At 46.6% G+C, this 15,918-nt stretch overlaps 1 protein-coding gene across 1 annotated transcript in view; it reads right to left on the minus strand.

Annotated features, from left to right (window-relative positions):
- The window catches only part of LOC133517107 (gem-associated protein 5-like), a 39,738-nt gene that overhangs the window by 16,428 nt on the left and 7,392 nt on the right, over window positions 1-15,918 (minus strand). The window contains exons 8-12 of the mRNA XM_061850261.1: window positions 8,468-8,624; window positions 7,656-7,812; window positions 3,808-3,947; window positions 3,177-3,301; window positions 1,902-2,076 (exon numbers count right to left, since the gene is read on the minus strand). Coding sequence (XP_061706245.1) covers window positions 1,902-2,076; window positions 3,177-3,301; window positions 3,808-3,947; window positions 7,656-7,812; window positions 8,468-8,624 — 754 coding nt within the window. The remainder of the gene's footprint in view (window positions 1-1,901; window positions 2,077-3,176; window positions 3,302-3,807; window positions 3,948-7,655; window positions 7,813-8,467; window positions 8,625-15,918) is intronic.

The following is a 15,918-nucleotide window of genomic DNA, read 5'->3' on the forward strand; positions in this document are numbered from 1 at the left end:
GGGATTACTTTTCACGTATAGTTAAGCTAGGATCAAAATAATTTTTGATTTCTCTTGATCACAACAGGCTTTATATGGGGATGATGTTATGCATTTTAAACAACCATTGATATTAAGAAACTTTCATTTTTAATTTGTTCAGGTTGTTATTTTAATAATTTAAATTTGTGATAGTAAATACGAATCGCCGTTCTAGGTGGAGGTTTTTTATGTGTACTTTCTTACTAAGTCCCGGTATCTCGCTGCTATTTATAACTTTTCGTTAAGTTCGCGGACGGCTGAACCGATTTGGCTAATTTTGGTATTAGAATATTTCTAGGTCCAGGGAAGGTTTGAACGGTGAAAAAATATAGATAGAATGCGAGGAAAATAGTAAAAACAATAATGATATTTTCCCACACAAACTGTTCCTATGACGACGTGTTCAATACGAATTTCTGCATGTTTGCTCTGATCAAGATGAAAATCGATATCTGAGGATCGTAGAGGACCTTTATAATGAATATGAGGTCAAAATGAAACAAACGCCCGCCATCTTGGATTTCTGCATTTTGGCTCTGATCGAGATGAAAATCCGCCGCCGCCCGACAGCACGTGGTGCGGGAGGCAGGGTTGTGTCGAGTATACAGCACATACCTCGGTAGGCCTCGGGGGGGTGTCGGCGGGTGTCCCACAGCCGCAGGCAGCAGTCGGCGCCGCCCGACAGCACGTGGTGCGGGAGGCAGGGTTGTGTCGAGTACACAGCACATACCTCGGTAGGCCTCGGCGGGGTGTCGGCGGGTGTCCCACAGCCGCAGGCAGCAGTCGGCGCCGCCCGACAGCACGTGGTGCGGGAGGCAGGGTTGTGTCGAGTACACAGCACATACCTCGGTAGGCCTCGGCGGGGTGTCGGCGGGTGTCCCACAGCCGCAGGCAGCAGTCGGCGCCGCCCGACAGCACGTGGTGCGGGAGGCAGGGTTGTGTCGAGTACACAGCACATACCTCGGTAGGCCTCGGCGGGGTGTCGGCGGGTGTCCCACAGCCGCAGGCAGCAGTCGGCGCCGCCCGACAGCACGTGGTGCGGGAGGCAGGGTTGTGTCGAGTACACAGCACATACCTCGGTAGGCCTCGGCGGGGTGTCGGCGGGTGTCCCACAGCCGCAGGCAGCAGTCGGCGCCGCCCGACAGCACGTGGTGCGGGAGGCAGGGTTGTGTCGAGTACACAGCACATACCTCGGTAGGCCTCGGCGGGGTGTCGGCGGGTGTCCCACAGCCGCAGGCAGCAGTCGGCGCCGCCCGACAGCACGTGGTGCGGGAGGCAGGGTTGTGTCGAGTACACAGCACATACCTCGGTAGGCCTCGGCGGGGTGTCGGCGGGTGTCCCACAGCCGCAGGCAGCAGTCGGCGCCGCCCGACAGCACGTGGTGCGGGAGGCAGGGTTGTGTCGAGTACACAGCACATACCTCGGTAGGCCTCGGCGGGGTGTCGGCGGGTGTCCCACAGCCGCAGGCAGCAGTCGGCGCCGCCCGACAGCACGTGGTGCGGGAGGCAGGGTTGTGTCGAGTACACAGCACATACCTCGGTAGGCCTCGGCGGGGTGTCGGCGGGTGTCCCACAGCCGCAGGCAGCAGTCGGCGCCGCCCGACAGCACGTGGTGCGGGAGGCAGGGTTGTGTCGAGTACACAGCACATACCTCGGTAGGCCTCGGCGGGGTGTCGGCGGGTGTCCCACAGCCGCAGGCAGCAGTCGGCGCCGCCCGACAGCACGTGGTGCGGGAGGCAGGGTTGTGTCGAGTACACAGCACATACCTCGGTAGGCCTCGGCGGGGTGTCGGCGGGTGTCCCACAGCCGCAGGCAGCAGTCGGCGCCGCCCGACAGCACGTGGTGCGGGAGGCAGGGTTGTGTCGAGTACACAGCACATACCTCGGTAGGCCTCGGCGGGGTGTCGGCGGGTGTCCCACAGCCGCAGGCAGCAGTCGGCGCCGCCTGACAGCACGTGGTGCGGGAGGCAGGGTTGTGCGACCCACGCCGCGCCCAGCGTCGTGCCGCCGTGCCCGCCGAATATCGACACGCAGGTGCCCGCCTCTACGTCCCATACCTGACCGTAAACATCATGCTTAATGCTAATGTAATTTAGAAAGGAATATCAACTCGAAACTACCCAAAAATCGACGAATAATACATGTAACCCTTTAAAGGGAAGACATGATGGACGTTAGAAATTATGATAAAGATAATAATTTCTGTTGTAACGACGATAGAAACTATAATGGACAAGCTACAAAACATTTTCATCACACTTCAGCAAGTGTAAATGGTGTTTTTGTATGCCAGCATACTGAGATGGAATGGGGGCGGTAAGGGATTTTTTATTTATTTCATTACGTCCTTGCACTGAAAGAAATGTTTGCATAACTGTAACAAAATTTTGGTTACTGTTTACACAAAAATTGGGACTTGCGAACTATGTGTTATATGTTACAAAACCGTGTTTGGCTATCAGTGTTCAGGTACTGGGTATACACTACAAAATAAGTTTGTAAATTTATGCAAAGTTTATTTTCTTATAACCGTAGGTTAGTTATTTAGTAAAGTTACAAAACCAGTTCGGCTATCTATTTTTTTCAGTGTGGCCTTATTGGGCATAATGTTTTTTTCAAGTAATAAATGAGTTTTACTTTTAAAATACTGACGTATATATATATATTGTGTATGTATATATAAATATTTAATTAAATATACTAGAAAAGACTAAAATGTGAAAAAATAGATTAATTTAATAGCCATTTAATATATTTTTACTCAATTTTCAATCGTGGCTGAATGCCGGATAAGACCGTGCGCGTTGGAGGGTCTGCCATCTTGTGGTGTGAATCGGAACCATAAACAGGCACATTTACACGTCAAGTGTTTTCTTGTAGTAGGTTCTGCCATCTTGTGGGCTACATCGGAACAATAAACATCACATTTACGCTTTGCGCCAAAAATCTGACAGCTCCTGTGCTGCCTCCTACAGTTCATGCACGCTCCCTATAGGTCTGTGTCTGCGATGCCTAACCTATCATAAATGACAATATGGCGGACGAATGATTGAAATTTTGGTTTTGCCTCACAAGTGTGATGAAAAACGTGTGATGACTCGTCTTCGGCTTCGGGCTTAAAATTAACAGTTTTTCGTCGCCACAAGAGCCGCCTTACCCTCACGGTGCCATCGTGCGAAGTCGACAACAATTTCATTTCATGATGTGGGCTCCAAGCCAGTTGCAGGACCGTGTTCGTGTGTCCGGTGAGCTTCTTGAATTCAATCAACTTCGGATGGTTTTCTGACAGAAAATATATCGCTTGTGAGTCGCACACAAATACCTAACATATACATAAAAGGAGTAATACTCGTATTTCCATCATATATTTACAGGGAACAACGATTCAATCGACTTCCAAAAATTATTGTATTTAAATAAGTGTAAAATTATATTGATTTGTAAAAATTTGGACCTCTTATAACCATAATTTTGTTATATTTTTACTATTTTATTATTAATTATAGTTCGTGTCATCCAGTGTGACGCGCAAATTTACCAAATCTAACCTCTAATAACATGACAATACGAGTCAAGGCACGCGTCGTCGTGAATGACACGATCTATAATATTTCATCGTTTTTAGGAACATATGCGTTTTATTAATTAGATAGTGTAAATATATAGTACTATTGTTTGTAATGCTATCTTATTGTCCAAATCTTATAATATATTTGCAAATGTAAAATAACAGTCAATCTTGCAATCGCGAATGTACAATCAAGCACCCAGACCTTTAAGTGATTTACCTTCTTTATCGACAAACTCCAATATAACGACCGAATTCGCCTTATCCTGTGAGCACACTGCGATTAAATTTTTGTGCTGAGACTCCTCGTTGGAGAAGGAGGTCTGCTGTGGATGCCATTCGATGGTGTGTATAATTTTACTGAAACAAAACACGTTAATAAATTAAACTAGTAGCTCTGTGAGCTGTAGACCTCGCGAGCATAATAGCTCAAAAGTGAATAAATGTATGGCTCTACTGTTTAGAAAAATTTATAAAAACTAAATTGACAAAAATACATCATTATCGAATAGGGTCCAACTTTACTTTGTATGTAGAAAAAAAGTGGAATAGATTTTATCTTCACAAGGCTCCCTTTATTATATTATAGAATAGTAATACTTTTTTGCAGATGATTTAGTGGTCTCTGTACTGTACTCACTAAGATTTTGTGATTTGCAATATTTTCAATATCTTCATACAATAAAAAAAATGCAAAGTAACCTAAAAGTAAAAATAAATCGACCGCCTTATTTTTAACATACTTATAACTAATAAATAAAACGTATAAAATTTATTTCAACACAAATGGGTGGAAAAACAATGAAACACAAAATTAAAAACTTATCCCAAGTCGAGACCGTTTGGTAGGGTGCCCAGAAGGCTGGCTGCATTGCCCCTCTGGATAGCAATGCTTATCCGCTGGGCAAAATACAGGCCAGCCCTCTGGTCACCCGAAGCCTCTATAAGGCGCTTTGCTATCTCCTTATAGAGGCGGCGCGCGCTGGGCCCCCACGGCCCACGGTATGTAACTACTGCCGAGGTTGACATATTTGCGACGCTTGAGACTTTCAGCAGAGGATGCGGCCGCACCAGCGTCAACTTTGGTGCCTGGAATATGGGACGGTGCCAGGGTATCTACGCAAGTAACATCCCATACAAGGGGCCGTCCCATACTCCAAGGCACCAACGTCATTCCGTCAGGCCTCTTGCCATCATACCTGACCAGGCCGTTGGGCTCGAGGACCGCCGGCACCTTGGCACTGACAAAGGCCCTACGGATGACGTCATTGATGCTGGCGTGCCGAGTTATCCTCCCAGCACTCCGGCTGCATGAGAGGCCGTGGCAAGTGTTATAACGTGCAGAGGTATTCGACTTATATATACAACGCGCCTCAGGCCTATTTAGGACAGAGTTAAGAGAAAAAGGCATCATATATATTACCTATATGAGAAGAATTTACATAACCGAAATTTTGCACTATTGCTGAAGATATACAACAACAAGCGGAAAAAATATACATAGAAACAACCGGACTGGTCTAATCCGAACAGGAATTTACGAAAACTAGGAAAGGGCACCGATTGACGCTAACTCCGAGTCGGACGAGAACGAGGGACTAGTGATTGAACAATCCACGTGAGAATTACAACCAACTATTCTATAAACCTCCGAGCAATGAACGCAACTCAAATCGCAGTCAACATCCCTTCGTATTTATTTACACTAGTATTTATCTATCTTCCTTACACTGGGCACGATGCTAGTATTCGGTCTGGTTGTTCTACTCCCGTCAACTCCTATCCATGACTGCACGAGCCTCACACTCCCCACCTGTATTATTGGCTCACCGGTGTCTCGGGCAGGAGGGCCAGTTGAGCATGCCGGGGCGGCAGATGATGGAACTCCACGTACTCCACGAGTAGGCCCGGATAAACGTTCTAGCTCGGAACAGGTTTGTCTGGACGGAGGTTGTTGGCGTCCCGTAGCATACGCCTCTGACCGACGGTCTGTATCGTACCAGCGCGTGTATTTGAGCAAGCTCGATGAGCTTCTCCGTCCCTCCCTCCCCTTTGTGACCAACGCCTCTGCGTCCTTGCAGCAGTAGCTGCTGGCTGGTGTAGTCACTGAACGGAACGGAACGGAGAATATGGTCACAAAATTTCACGCGAATCGGTAGAGAATTGCGACCTGTAGAGGAGAACATCCGGACATACGAAAGCAGATTGAACGAGTCAAAACGTAGACCTTCGCTACGCTTCGGTCAATTATTATTTAAAAAACTGTGTATTTGACTGGCAGTTATTTTTTTTTTGTAATAAAAGTACAGAGAGAGAGGAACCGACCAAAGATGTACGTTAAACCACACTTGTATTTGAATGCCTTTCATTATGTTTCAGTTACATAAATAAAATACTATTATTTCAGGCTTCTAGACCATAACACATTGAGACAAACACATAAACGACACAATGGCATACTATATACATTAAAATAAAAGCAAATTTACAATACAATAAAAATAATAATCATTAAAAATGAATAGCTCAAGATTAATAAATGTCAACCATAATGAATTTTAAAATCTTACTTAACCAGCCCATCTCATTTAGCCCAGTTATAGGACAATGGTGCATGCAATGACAACCAGTGTCCCATAAATGGACCGTCACGCCTGTCGGCGACGGCTGCCAGCAGGGCGCTGCCGCTGGCGCGCACACGTCGCGCTGCTGAGGTTGTTCTCTTGCGTATGGTGGTGTGAACGCAATCCACACGCGCCTCGGCGAGCATTCCCGAGGCGCTGCAAAACCTCGGCAAACGCAACGGCACCCTTAACGCATTATTGTATTGAACCACATGAGGCAGTCTTTACACACCTGCCGACGAAGGTCGCAGCCAGCAGCCGCGCTCCTTGCTCGCGGAGCACGGCCACGCCGCCCGCGTCGCTGCCGACACACATGAGGCCGTCTCTACACACCTGCCGACGAAGGTCGCAGCCAGCAGCCGCGCTCCTTGCTCGCGGAGCACGGCCACGCCGCCCGCGTCGCTGCCGACACACATGAGGCCGTCTCTACACACCTGCCGACGAAGGTCGCAGCCAGCAGCCGCGCTCCTTGCTCGCGGAGCACGGCCACGCCGCCCGCGTCGCTGCCGACACACATGAGGCCGTCTCTACACACCTGCCGACGAAGGTCGCCACCAGCAGCGGCGCTCCTTGCTCGCGGAGCACGGCCACGCCGCCCGCGTCGCTGCCGACACACATGAGGCCGTCTCTACACACCTGCCGACGAAGGTCGCGGCCAGCAGCCGCGCTCCTTGCTCGCGGAGCACGGCCACGCCGCCCGTGTCGCTGCCGACACACATGAGGCCGTCTCTACACACCTGCCGACGAAGGTCGCGGCCAGCAGCCGCGCTCCTTGCTCGCGGAGCACGGCCACGCCGCCCGCGTCGCTGCCGACACACATGAGGCCGTCTCTACACACCTGCCGACGAAGGTCGCAGCCAGCAGCCGCGCTCCTTGCTCGCGGAGCACGGCCACGCCGCCCGCGTCGCTGCCGACACACATGAGGCCGTCTCTACACACCTGCCGACGAAGGTCGCAGCCAGCAGCCGCGCTCCTTGCTCGCGGAGCACGGCCACGCCGCCCGCGTCGCTGCCGACACACATGAGGCCGTCTCTACACACCTGCCGACGAAGGTCGCCACCAGCAGCGGCGCTCCTTGCTCGCGGAGCACGGCCACGCCGCCCGCGTCGCTGCCGACACACATGAGGCCGTCTCTACACACCTGCCGACGAAGGTCGCGGCCAGCAGCCGCGCTCCTTGCTCGCGGAGCACGGCCACGCCGCCCGTGTCGCTGCCGACACACATGAGGCCGTCTCTACACACCTGCCGACGAAGGTCGCGGCCAGCAGCCGCGCTCCTTGCTCGCGGAGCACGGCCACGCCGCCCGCGTCGCTGCCGACACACATGAGGCCGTCTCTACACACCTGCCGACGAAGGTCGCGGCCAGCAGCCGCGCTCCTTGCTCGCGGAGCACGGCCACGCCGCCCGTGTCGCTGCCGACACACATGAGGCCGTCTCTACACACCTGCCGACGAAGGTCGCGGCCAGCAGCCGCGCTCCTTGCTCGCGGAGCACGGCCACGCCGCCCGCGTCGCTGCCGACACACATGAGGCCGCCGCGCACGCGCACGGCGCTCACGCCCCACGCCGCACCCTCCACCGACACCGGCACCGGCGTCCCGGCTGCAACACAACCATAAGCAGTCGGTTACGGATCGGATTACTCGATGAAATACTCTGGAAAGCCTATTTTGTCAGTAGAAACGGCGGAAATTCAAAATCTGTATGGGAGACCATACGTACACGCCTACATTTTTAAATTTCGGCCGTTTACTACTAAGAACGCTAGCTTGCCTTTCTTATAAAAAATTCAAGTGAAGTAGAAAAGGGACTTTAGGGCCACCATCTTTACATGGACAAAGGGCCATCAAACACACGGCCTTATTCCCTGAACATGAATAATAAATTATACTAATTGTGGATATTTTGGCTGGTAGCCTAGCGGCATTGCGACATTGAATCCACGGTTGCTGGTTCTAACCCCAGCTTTCGGCAGTCACCCGTCACTTTTCGGTGAAGGAACCGGACTAATCCTAATAAGGCCCAAGGAAACTAGGGTTGGGAGGTCAGATGGCAGTAGCTGTCGTAAAAACTAGTGCCTATGCCAATTCTTGGGATTAGTTACCAAGTGGACCCGAGCCTCCTTTGAGCCGTAGTAAAAAAACGGGACAACTCAAGGAAGATGATGTGCATATTTTTGGCCCTTCATCCATATCGATATTTTAGTCCTTGAAATAAGAGTATTATTCTACAAATCAGCGTCACTAGCAGTGCTTACGTTCGTCTGGGCGCTCCTGGCAGTAGGCCCTGAGCTCCTGGCGCGCGGCCGCGTACAGACGGGCGGCGCCCCAGCCCAGCGCGTACACGCCGCCCGCCAGCCCCGAGCCCAGCGCGCGCGCCGGCCGCTCGTCCGAGCCCGCCTCGATCAGCCCCACCTGCAGCCGACCAACCATAGCTTGAAGGCCACAGAACACGTTACGAGCGTGCACGCAGGACGCTTTCGTTGATCACCTTTGGTTAAAACAAATGTATGACGGTTGACGTCAGCGTCGAAGTGCGCGCTCGAAGCGTGCGTTTGACTGTTATAGAGAATAAGCTCACAACTGACGTTTGCGAGCGCCGTGTTTCACGAGTTTCCCGTGTTATCTGTTTGTTTATCTACACACATATCATAAACCTTCTATGATGCCTTAAAAATCCGTAAATAATGGCCAACATTAAGATACGAGGGCTGCCTTTTAAGTTCAGTCGTTTGGTAAAACTAAAGACAATATAAGTGTTAATTGGCATTTATTGTTTTTTAAAGTAATCACACTTTTTCATTCGATCGAACCAGTTTTCGAAACACTTATTAAAGTCCGAAGTCGGGGTCTCCAAAATGACCGTTTTGTATGCCGCAACCGCTTCTTCAAGCGTTCGGTACCGTTGACCACGAAGTCGTTCCTTGATTTTAAGAAAACTGAAGAAGTCATTGGGGCTTAACCTTTTGACCGCTAAAGACGTCATATGACGCGCGCGGCTACAGCCCAATATCAACCTTCATGCGTACCGACAAGGTTCCCGATTACGCGCCGCGTGTGATAGGCGTGGCGTTCAAAAGATTAAAAACTGAATTGTCTGCCTGGCGGTGTGCGAGCTCGCATTATCGTGGTGCAGTACTACACGACGTCTGGGGTTGTTTTTTCGGAACTCGCTGATAACTTCTGGTAAACAAACATTGGTATACCAGTCAGCATTGACCGTTTTACGATCCTCTAGCATGGTGCTGGCAACGTGGCCACTTTTCGCTACAAACGTTGCGACCATTTTTTTTGAAGTGCTCTGGGAGCGTATTACTTTGGTCGATTTTGGCTCATCTTGGAACACCCAAACAGTCGACTGCTGTTTAGAATCCGGATCGTAGGCATATGTCTAAGACTCGTCACCACTGATAATGTCGTAAACGTGTTCAGAGTTTCCACCTGCGCAGACTGCGGGTTGCAGCTCTCCGTTGACATATATCTAAAGACGGGCCTTAAGGGCAATAAGAATGGGGTCAGTACAGCGGTATCACGCATACGAATTCAAGCGAATCGCGCAGTCTAACGCAACAACACGATTGGTTGATAAGTTCGCATCACGCGCGCGATTAGTTGCAACTTCATAATTTATTCAGCAAATAGGCCACAAGGGCACTTTTACACGTCAACATGCAATTTACATAGAAGCAAAAAAAAAAAGCATATCAACAATTATAAAATACAATTAACTGAAAAAATCAAAGCAAACTAAATTATTACGATTACTTAGAGATGTGTAAAGTAGAGATGCAACGGATATTTGGCCACTATTCGGTATCTGGCCTATTCGGCCATACTTTCACTATTCGGCCATATTAACACGTAGATAATGGTAATACTACCTTTTTATTCATAGATAGTACGAAACATGAGAAGAATAAATTTTTTACATACACGATGAAACTAACGCACCGCAATGTCAACAATTCAATATTCGCTGCGTGCAGAATAAGCGCCATTTCTGTCAAAGACTGCCTACAGCAAGAAACAAGTTGCAACTTGCACAGCGCACGCACGCGCTCGTTCGAATTCGAATATACTTCATTTTAGGGAAAACTTCTAGCCGAATATTCGGCTATTCGGCCGATGGCTTCGCCGGAAATTCGTTATTAGGTATTCGGCCGGGCTACTATTCGTTGCATCTCTAGCATAATGTCTCTTAATGTCGAATTACAAAAAAAAAATACTAAAATAATATAAAAAAAAAACAGATACAAAAAAATCACGGTTGGTCCGAATTCGCGAGTGACACCACTGAACTAGCACCATTCTTAGTGTTAAAATTATATTAACTCCCATCCTAATGGCGATTGCTCTGACAAACTGTCAGGCGTTTATAATTTATTGCTCTCTCTGTATGTGTCACATTCGACATTACACGTGTGCTAAGATAGAAAGCCGTTTTTAATTTTTACTCCTGTAATACTCCACAACATGGTCCTGGAACGAACCGGATTGAAGATTTACAGTCAATTATCCAGACTATATATTAAACGGAGCTGACGAGTGAAAAAATTAAGAAATTCGTCCGACAAGAACAAGAGATCAAGCTGACTTTGGAAAGGAGGTTTCTGAGATCGTGTTCATGTGGGATTGCTGGACTTGAAGACAGAGTTAAGCCTCCAGTGTTCTTAATTTTCACCCATCACTCGTTATACAGGTAGTAATTAAGTATAAGGATACGATTTAATACGGTTAGTATCATTTTAATTGTTTAACTTAACCACGTACCTAACCGAGAGGTTAACTTTTGTCACGTCAGATTGCTACTTCACTTTAATTTCATTTCGTAATTAGTTAATCTGTATTAGTTATTCACTGATATTTGCTTAGGCTTTAATTAACTAATAAATCTACGAACTGTGAAGTTAGTAAATCATTATTTAACTCGACGATTAGACATAAGTAGGTGTTAAATAAAACAATAGGTTAGCTTTCATCACGAATGTTATAAATAATTGTTACGAAACATTCAATTTATATACGATTATTTGTGTTAAAACTTAAACGAAGCAAATAAAATAAAATAACTGTTAACTTTAAAAAACCTTAGGCAACAACTGTACATTCATATATTGCGTATACATTTAAGTTAATCTTGCATTGTATAACATTCCAGTTGACAACACACGCCTCTCAAAATGACCGAAGAAAAGGATTTAATCAAAAAACGTGGCAGCTACAAGGGCCGCCTAACTAACTTTTCAAACTACATGAATTCTTTGGAAAGTACATCACTTACCTCTGTTGCCGCCAATGAGTTGCAGTTAAGAGTCAATAGAATGGAAACGTTATTTAGTGAGTACGATGAAGTGCAGTTAAAGTAAGAATGTTTAGCGACAAGCATTGACATTCAGTTATCTGAGCGAACTGAGTTCGAAACCCAGTACTTCAGTGCAATTGCTAAAGCACAAGATATTTTAAATTCATTCCACAAAAAGCAAGAAGACCTGGGTAACGAACGTGCAAGTATTTCCAGTGCTAGCAATCATAAGCTAGTTAAACTTCCCGTCATACAATTGCCAAAATTTTCAGGCTCTTATGAAAACTGGCTCGAGTTTCACGATACATTCCTAAGCTTAATTCATTCCAATGATGAAATTGACGAGATAAATAAGTTTCACTATTTGAGATCGTCATTGGAGGGTTCCGCAGCAGTGGTTGTTATTTCGGTCGAATTTTGTTCTAAAAATTACCAAACTGCATGGAAACTTCTGTGTGATCGTTTCGATAACAAGCGTTTATTGCTACAAAATCATGTTTCAGCAATCTTTAACATCGAAACAATTACCAAGGAGTCTTCATTTGCGTTAAAACGTATGATCGACCAATTAAACAAAAACTTGCTTGCCTTAGAATCACTCGGCGAACCCGTAAAACAATGGGACACATTACTTATTTACATTGTATCACATAAGTTAGACGCTAAGTCGTATCGGGAATGGGAAGAATACAAAGGCCGCTTAGATAAAGATAAGCCAATTACTCTAGAAGCGTTTTTAACATTCATGAGAAATCGTTCTGATTTATTAGAAACGTTGGAACTGTCTGCAAATAACACTGCCGGTCGAATTAACACTTCGCACAAAAACACTCCAAAACTGAAAACCATGTCCGTACAAGATTCGAAACAGAATACTGTCGCTAAGTGCCCTAAATGCAGCGGTGATCATTATTTACCTAGTTGTTTACAGTTTCTCGCCCTTAGTAACGCTGCGCGATTGGAATTGTTACCTAGTTTAAAGGTTTGCTATAATTGTTTACGCGGTGGCCATTATGCTAATCATTGCAAAAAGCCGGGATGCAAGTTATGTAAGCGAAAACATAACACGTTAGTTCATGTTACCGATTGCAAATCTAGATCGAGCGGTGACTGCGCGTCCGGCCGCGGCGAGGAGGATAATGCAACTAAAAATAATAAATCGATTTTTCCTGGTAATCAATTATCACCTGCCGCGCCCGTCGCATCTCATTCTGGTTTAGGTAATGTTTCATATGATTCCTCGCCCGCCTCTGTACAGACATTATCGGCTCAAATGGTTTCAAATTCGCGACAAAGTAAACATGGTATGCTTGCGACTGCATTAGTAAAGGTTTACGATAGCAACAACAAAGAGCATGTCGCTCGCGCCATGTTAGACAATGGTAGTTTTGCATGTCTAATATCTCAGAATTTCTGTGACAAATTAAATTTACCAATGAATCAAATTAACACATCTGTTCTTGGTATAAATAAACAGACTACTAAAATAGGAGAAATGTGTCTTCTTCCTATTAAATCTTTAAATGACACATATTCAGTAACAGTAAATTGCTTCGTTCTGCCATCTCTTACTGATGACGTCCCATGTCGTCAAATTGATTTGACGGATCTTAAGATCCCTAGCGACATTTGTTTGGCCGATCCAAACTTTTATAAACCTGCACCTGTCGATATAATATTAGGATCTGAAGTTTTTTGGGACTCGTTTCCTACACAGCCTCAGATCATCAGACTAGGTACCGGACTGCCCATGCTCTGCGAAACTCGCTTTGGCTTTTTGGTTGCTGGTCGGGCAATTACCGACCATCTGCCTTCCAGTATGCAGTGCTTCTTTGCTTCTGGTCTCTCGCACACAGGTAATAATGATTTAAAATGTAATGACGACATCCAAACCCAATTAACGCGGTTTTGGCAACTTGAAGAGGTTAGCCATAAGTCGTCTCATTATTCACCTGAGGAGAAAAAGTGCGAAGAACACTTCGTTGAAAATGCTACGCGGCTAGCCGACGGACGATTCTGTGTCAGGCTTCCTTTAAAACAAAACGAAAGTGTCTTAGGCAATTCATTTAAACGCGCAAAGTATTGCATGCTGTCATTAGAACGTAGAATTAAAACCAAGCCCTCATTTAAAGCTTTATATACTGATTTCATGGCAGAGTATGAAAGTTTGGGTCACATGTCGCAAGGTAAGCAGGTCTCAAGGGAAGAAAAGGGTTACATAATCCCCCACCATGGAATTTTGCGTGAAAGCTCCACGACAAAGCTCCGTGTTGTATTCCATGCCAGTAGCCCGTCTACCTCAGGTGTCAGTCTGAATGACATTCAGATGGTCGGACCCACTGTGCAAGACGACCTTCTGTCTATTCTTATTAGATTCAGGCAGCATCGGTACATTATTTCTTCGGACGTGGAGAAAATGTACCGTCAGATATGGGTGCATCCTGACGACCGCCACCTTCAAAAAATTCTCTGGCGCAGCTCAGAGACCAAGCCACTATTAGTGCACGAGCTCAATACTGTCTCCTATGGGACAGCCAGTGCTCCCTTCCTGGCTACCAGGTGTCTGAAGCAAATAGGCCTGGATTGTGACGATGAGAAAGTCAAAGAAGTCATCGTTCACGATTTTTATGTAGACGACCTGCTGACCGGAGGAGATAAGCTTACTGAGGTGGAAGATATTCGTCATAAAGTGACTCACGCACTTTCTTCAGCGGGAATGAACCTGCGCAAATGGAGGTCAAATGAGCCTCGCCTTCTACGTGAACTCTCTCAATCCTCTGTGGATTTAAATATCGGATCAAATGAGCCCAGCAAAACTTTAGGCTTAGGCTGGCACCCCGAGTCTGATGAGCTGTATTTTCCAATAGGAAATCTAGTTCCCAAAGGAAATACCAAACGCGATATGCTCTCAGTCATTGCTCAGATCTTCGATCCGTTAGGACTTTTGTCTCCATTCGTGATCACTATGAAGATGCTACTTCAGCGGTTGTGGCTTCAAAAGATTTCATGGGAAGAAGAACTGTCTCCAGAGATCACCAAACAATGGCTAGAACTCTTGGAAGGATTGCCGGCACTGAATGATATTAGAGTCCCTCGTCATGTAATTTGCCACTCCCACGTAGCCTTTGATTTACACATTTTCTCAGACGCATCTGAACGCGCGTACGGCGCTTGTGTGTACGTACGTAGTGTAGACAAGGAAGGTCAGGTGTTAGTCAGGTTATTGATCGCAAAAAGTCGAGTTAGTCCGATTAAACCTACGACTACGCCTAGACTTGAATTATGTGGAGCTCTCGTTAGTGCTCATCTGTATGAAAAGGTCAAGACTTCACTTCGAGCTCAGGTCAGAAGCACAACATTTTGGACCGACTCGACTATAGTGCTAGGTTGGCTTAAGATGATGCCAAGTAGGTTGCAGCCCTTTGTGCGGAATCGAGTGTCGGACATTTTAGAAATTACCGGCAGTTGTACTTGGAGGCATGTTCCAACGGACCAAAACCCAGCGGACTTAATATCCCGTGGATTGCATGCAAGCGTTATCGACTCGTTAGATTTGTGGTGGTCAGGTCCTAGTTTCTTACAACAAGATGTGACCTACTGGCCCTCAAATCCTATTACAAAACAATGCGATGACCTGCCTGAAACCCGCGTTGAGGTTTCATTGCACGTTAATCTAAATCATGAGCCATTAATAGACTTCAATCGTTTCTCCAATCTCTCGCGGCTCATTCGTGCTTTCGCCTATGCTCTGCGTTTCATTACAAAATGCCGCAAAAATGCAACGTCTTCGTCGTCCACATACCTCAATCATGACGAATTAAGTGATTCATTAAAGATGATTACCAAACTCAGTCAGAGCGAATCATTTTCAGACTATGATATATTAGCAAAAAAACAAAACTTACCAAAAAAGAGTAAGCTTTTAAAATTCAACCCATTCCTAGATAACGACAACTTAATGCGTGTGGGAGGCCGTCTTTCCAATTCAAAATTTCCGTATGAGAAAAAACATCCCATTATTTTACAGTCCACACATCGATTCACAAAATTATTATTTAATCTGGAACATAAAAGGCTTCTCCATGCACCGCCCCAGCTGTTGTTAGCAACAATTAAAGAAACCTACTGGCCCATAGGAGGTCGTAATTTGGCAAAGGCTTGCTACCATCAATGTGTGCGATGTAAAATCATGAAGGGACAAGTAATTGCTCCATTGATGGGCAATTTGCCAAATTCTCGGTTGACACCTGGAGGCTACCCGTTTAGGAATGTAGGCGTGGACTACGCAGGTCCACTCATGGCAGCCAGCCGTCAAGGTCGTGGTTGCGCACTAGTTAAAGTCTATGTTGCTATTTTTATATGCTTCACAACCAAGGCGATACATTTAGAATTGGTGGGAGATTTAAC

Source organism: Cydia pomonella, chromosome 4, assembly GCF_033807575.1.
Source record: "Cydia pomonella isolate Wapato2018A chromosome 4, ilCydPomo1, whole genome shotgun sequence".
Taxonomy (NCBI): domain Eukaryota; kingdom Metazoa; phylum Arthropoda; class Insecta; order Lepidoptera; family Tortricidae; genus Cydia; species Cydia pomonella.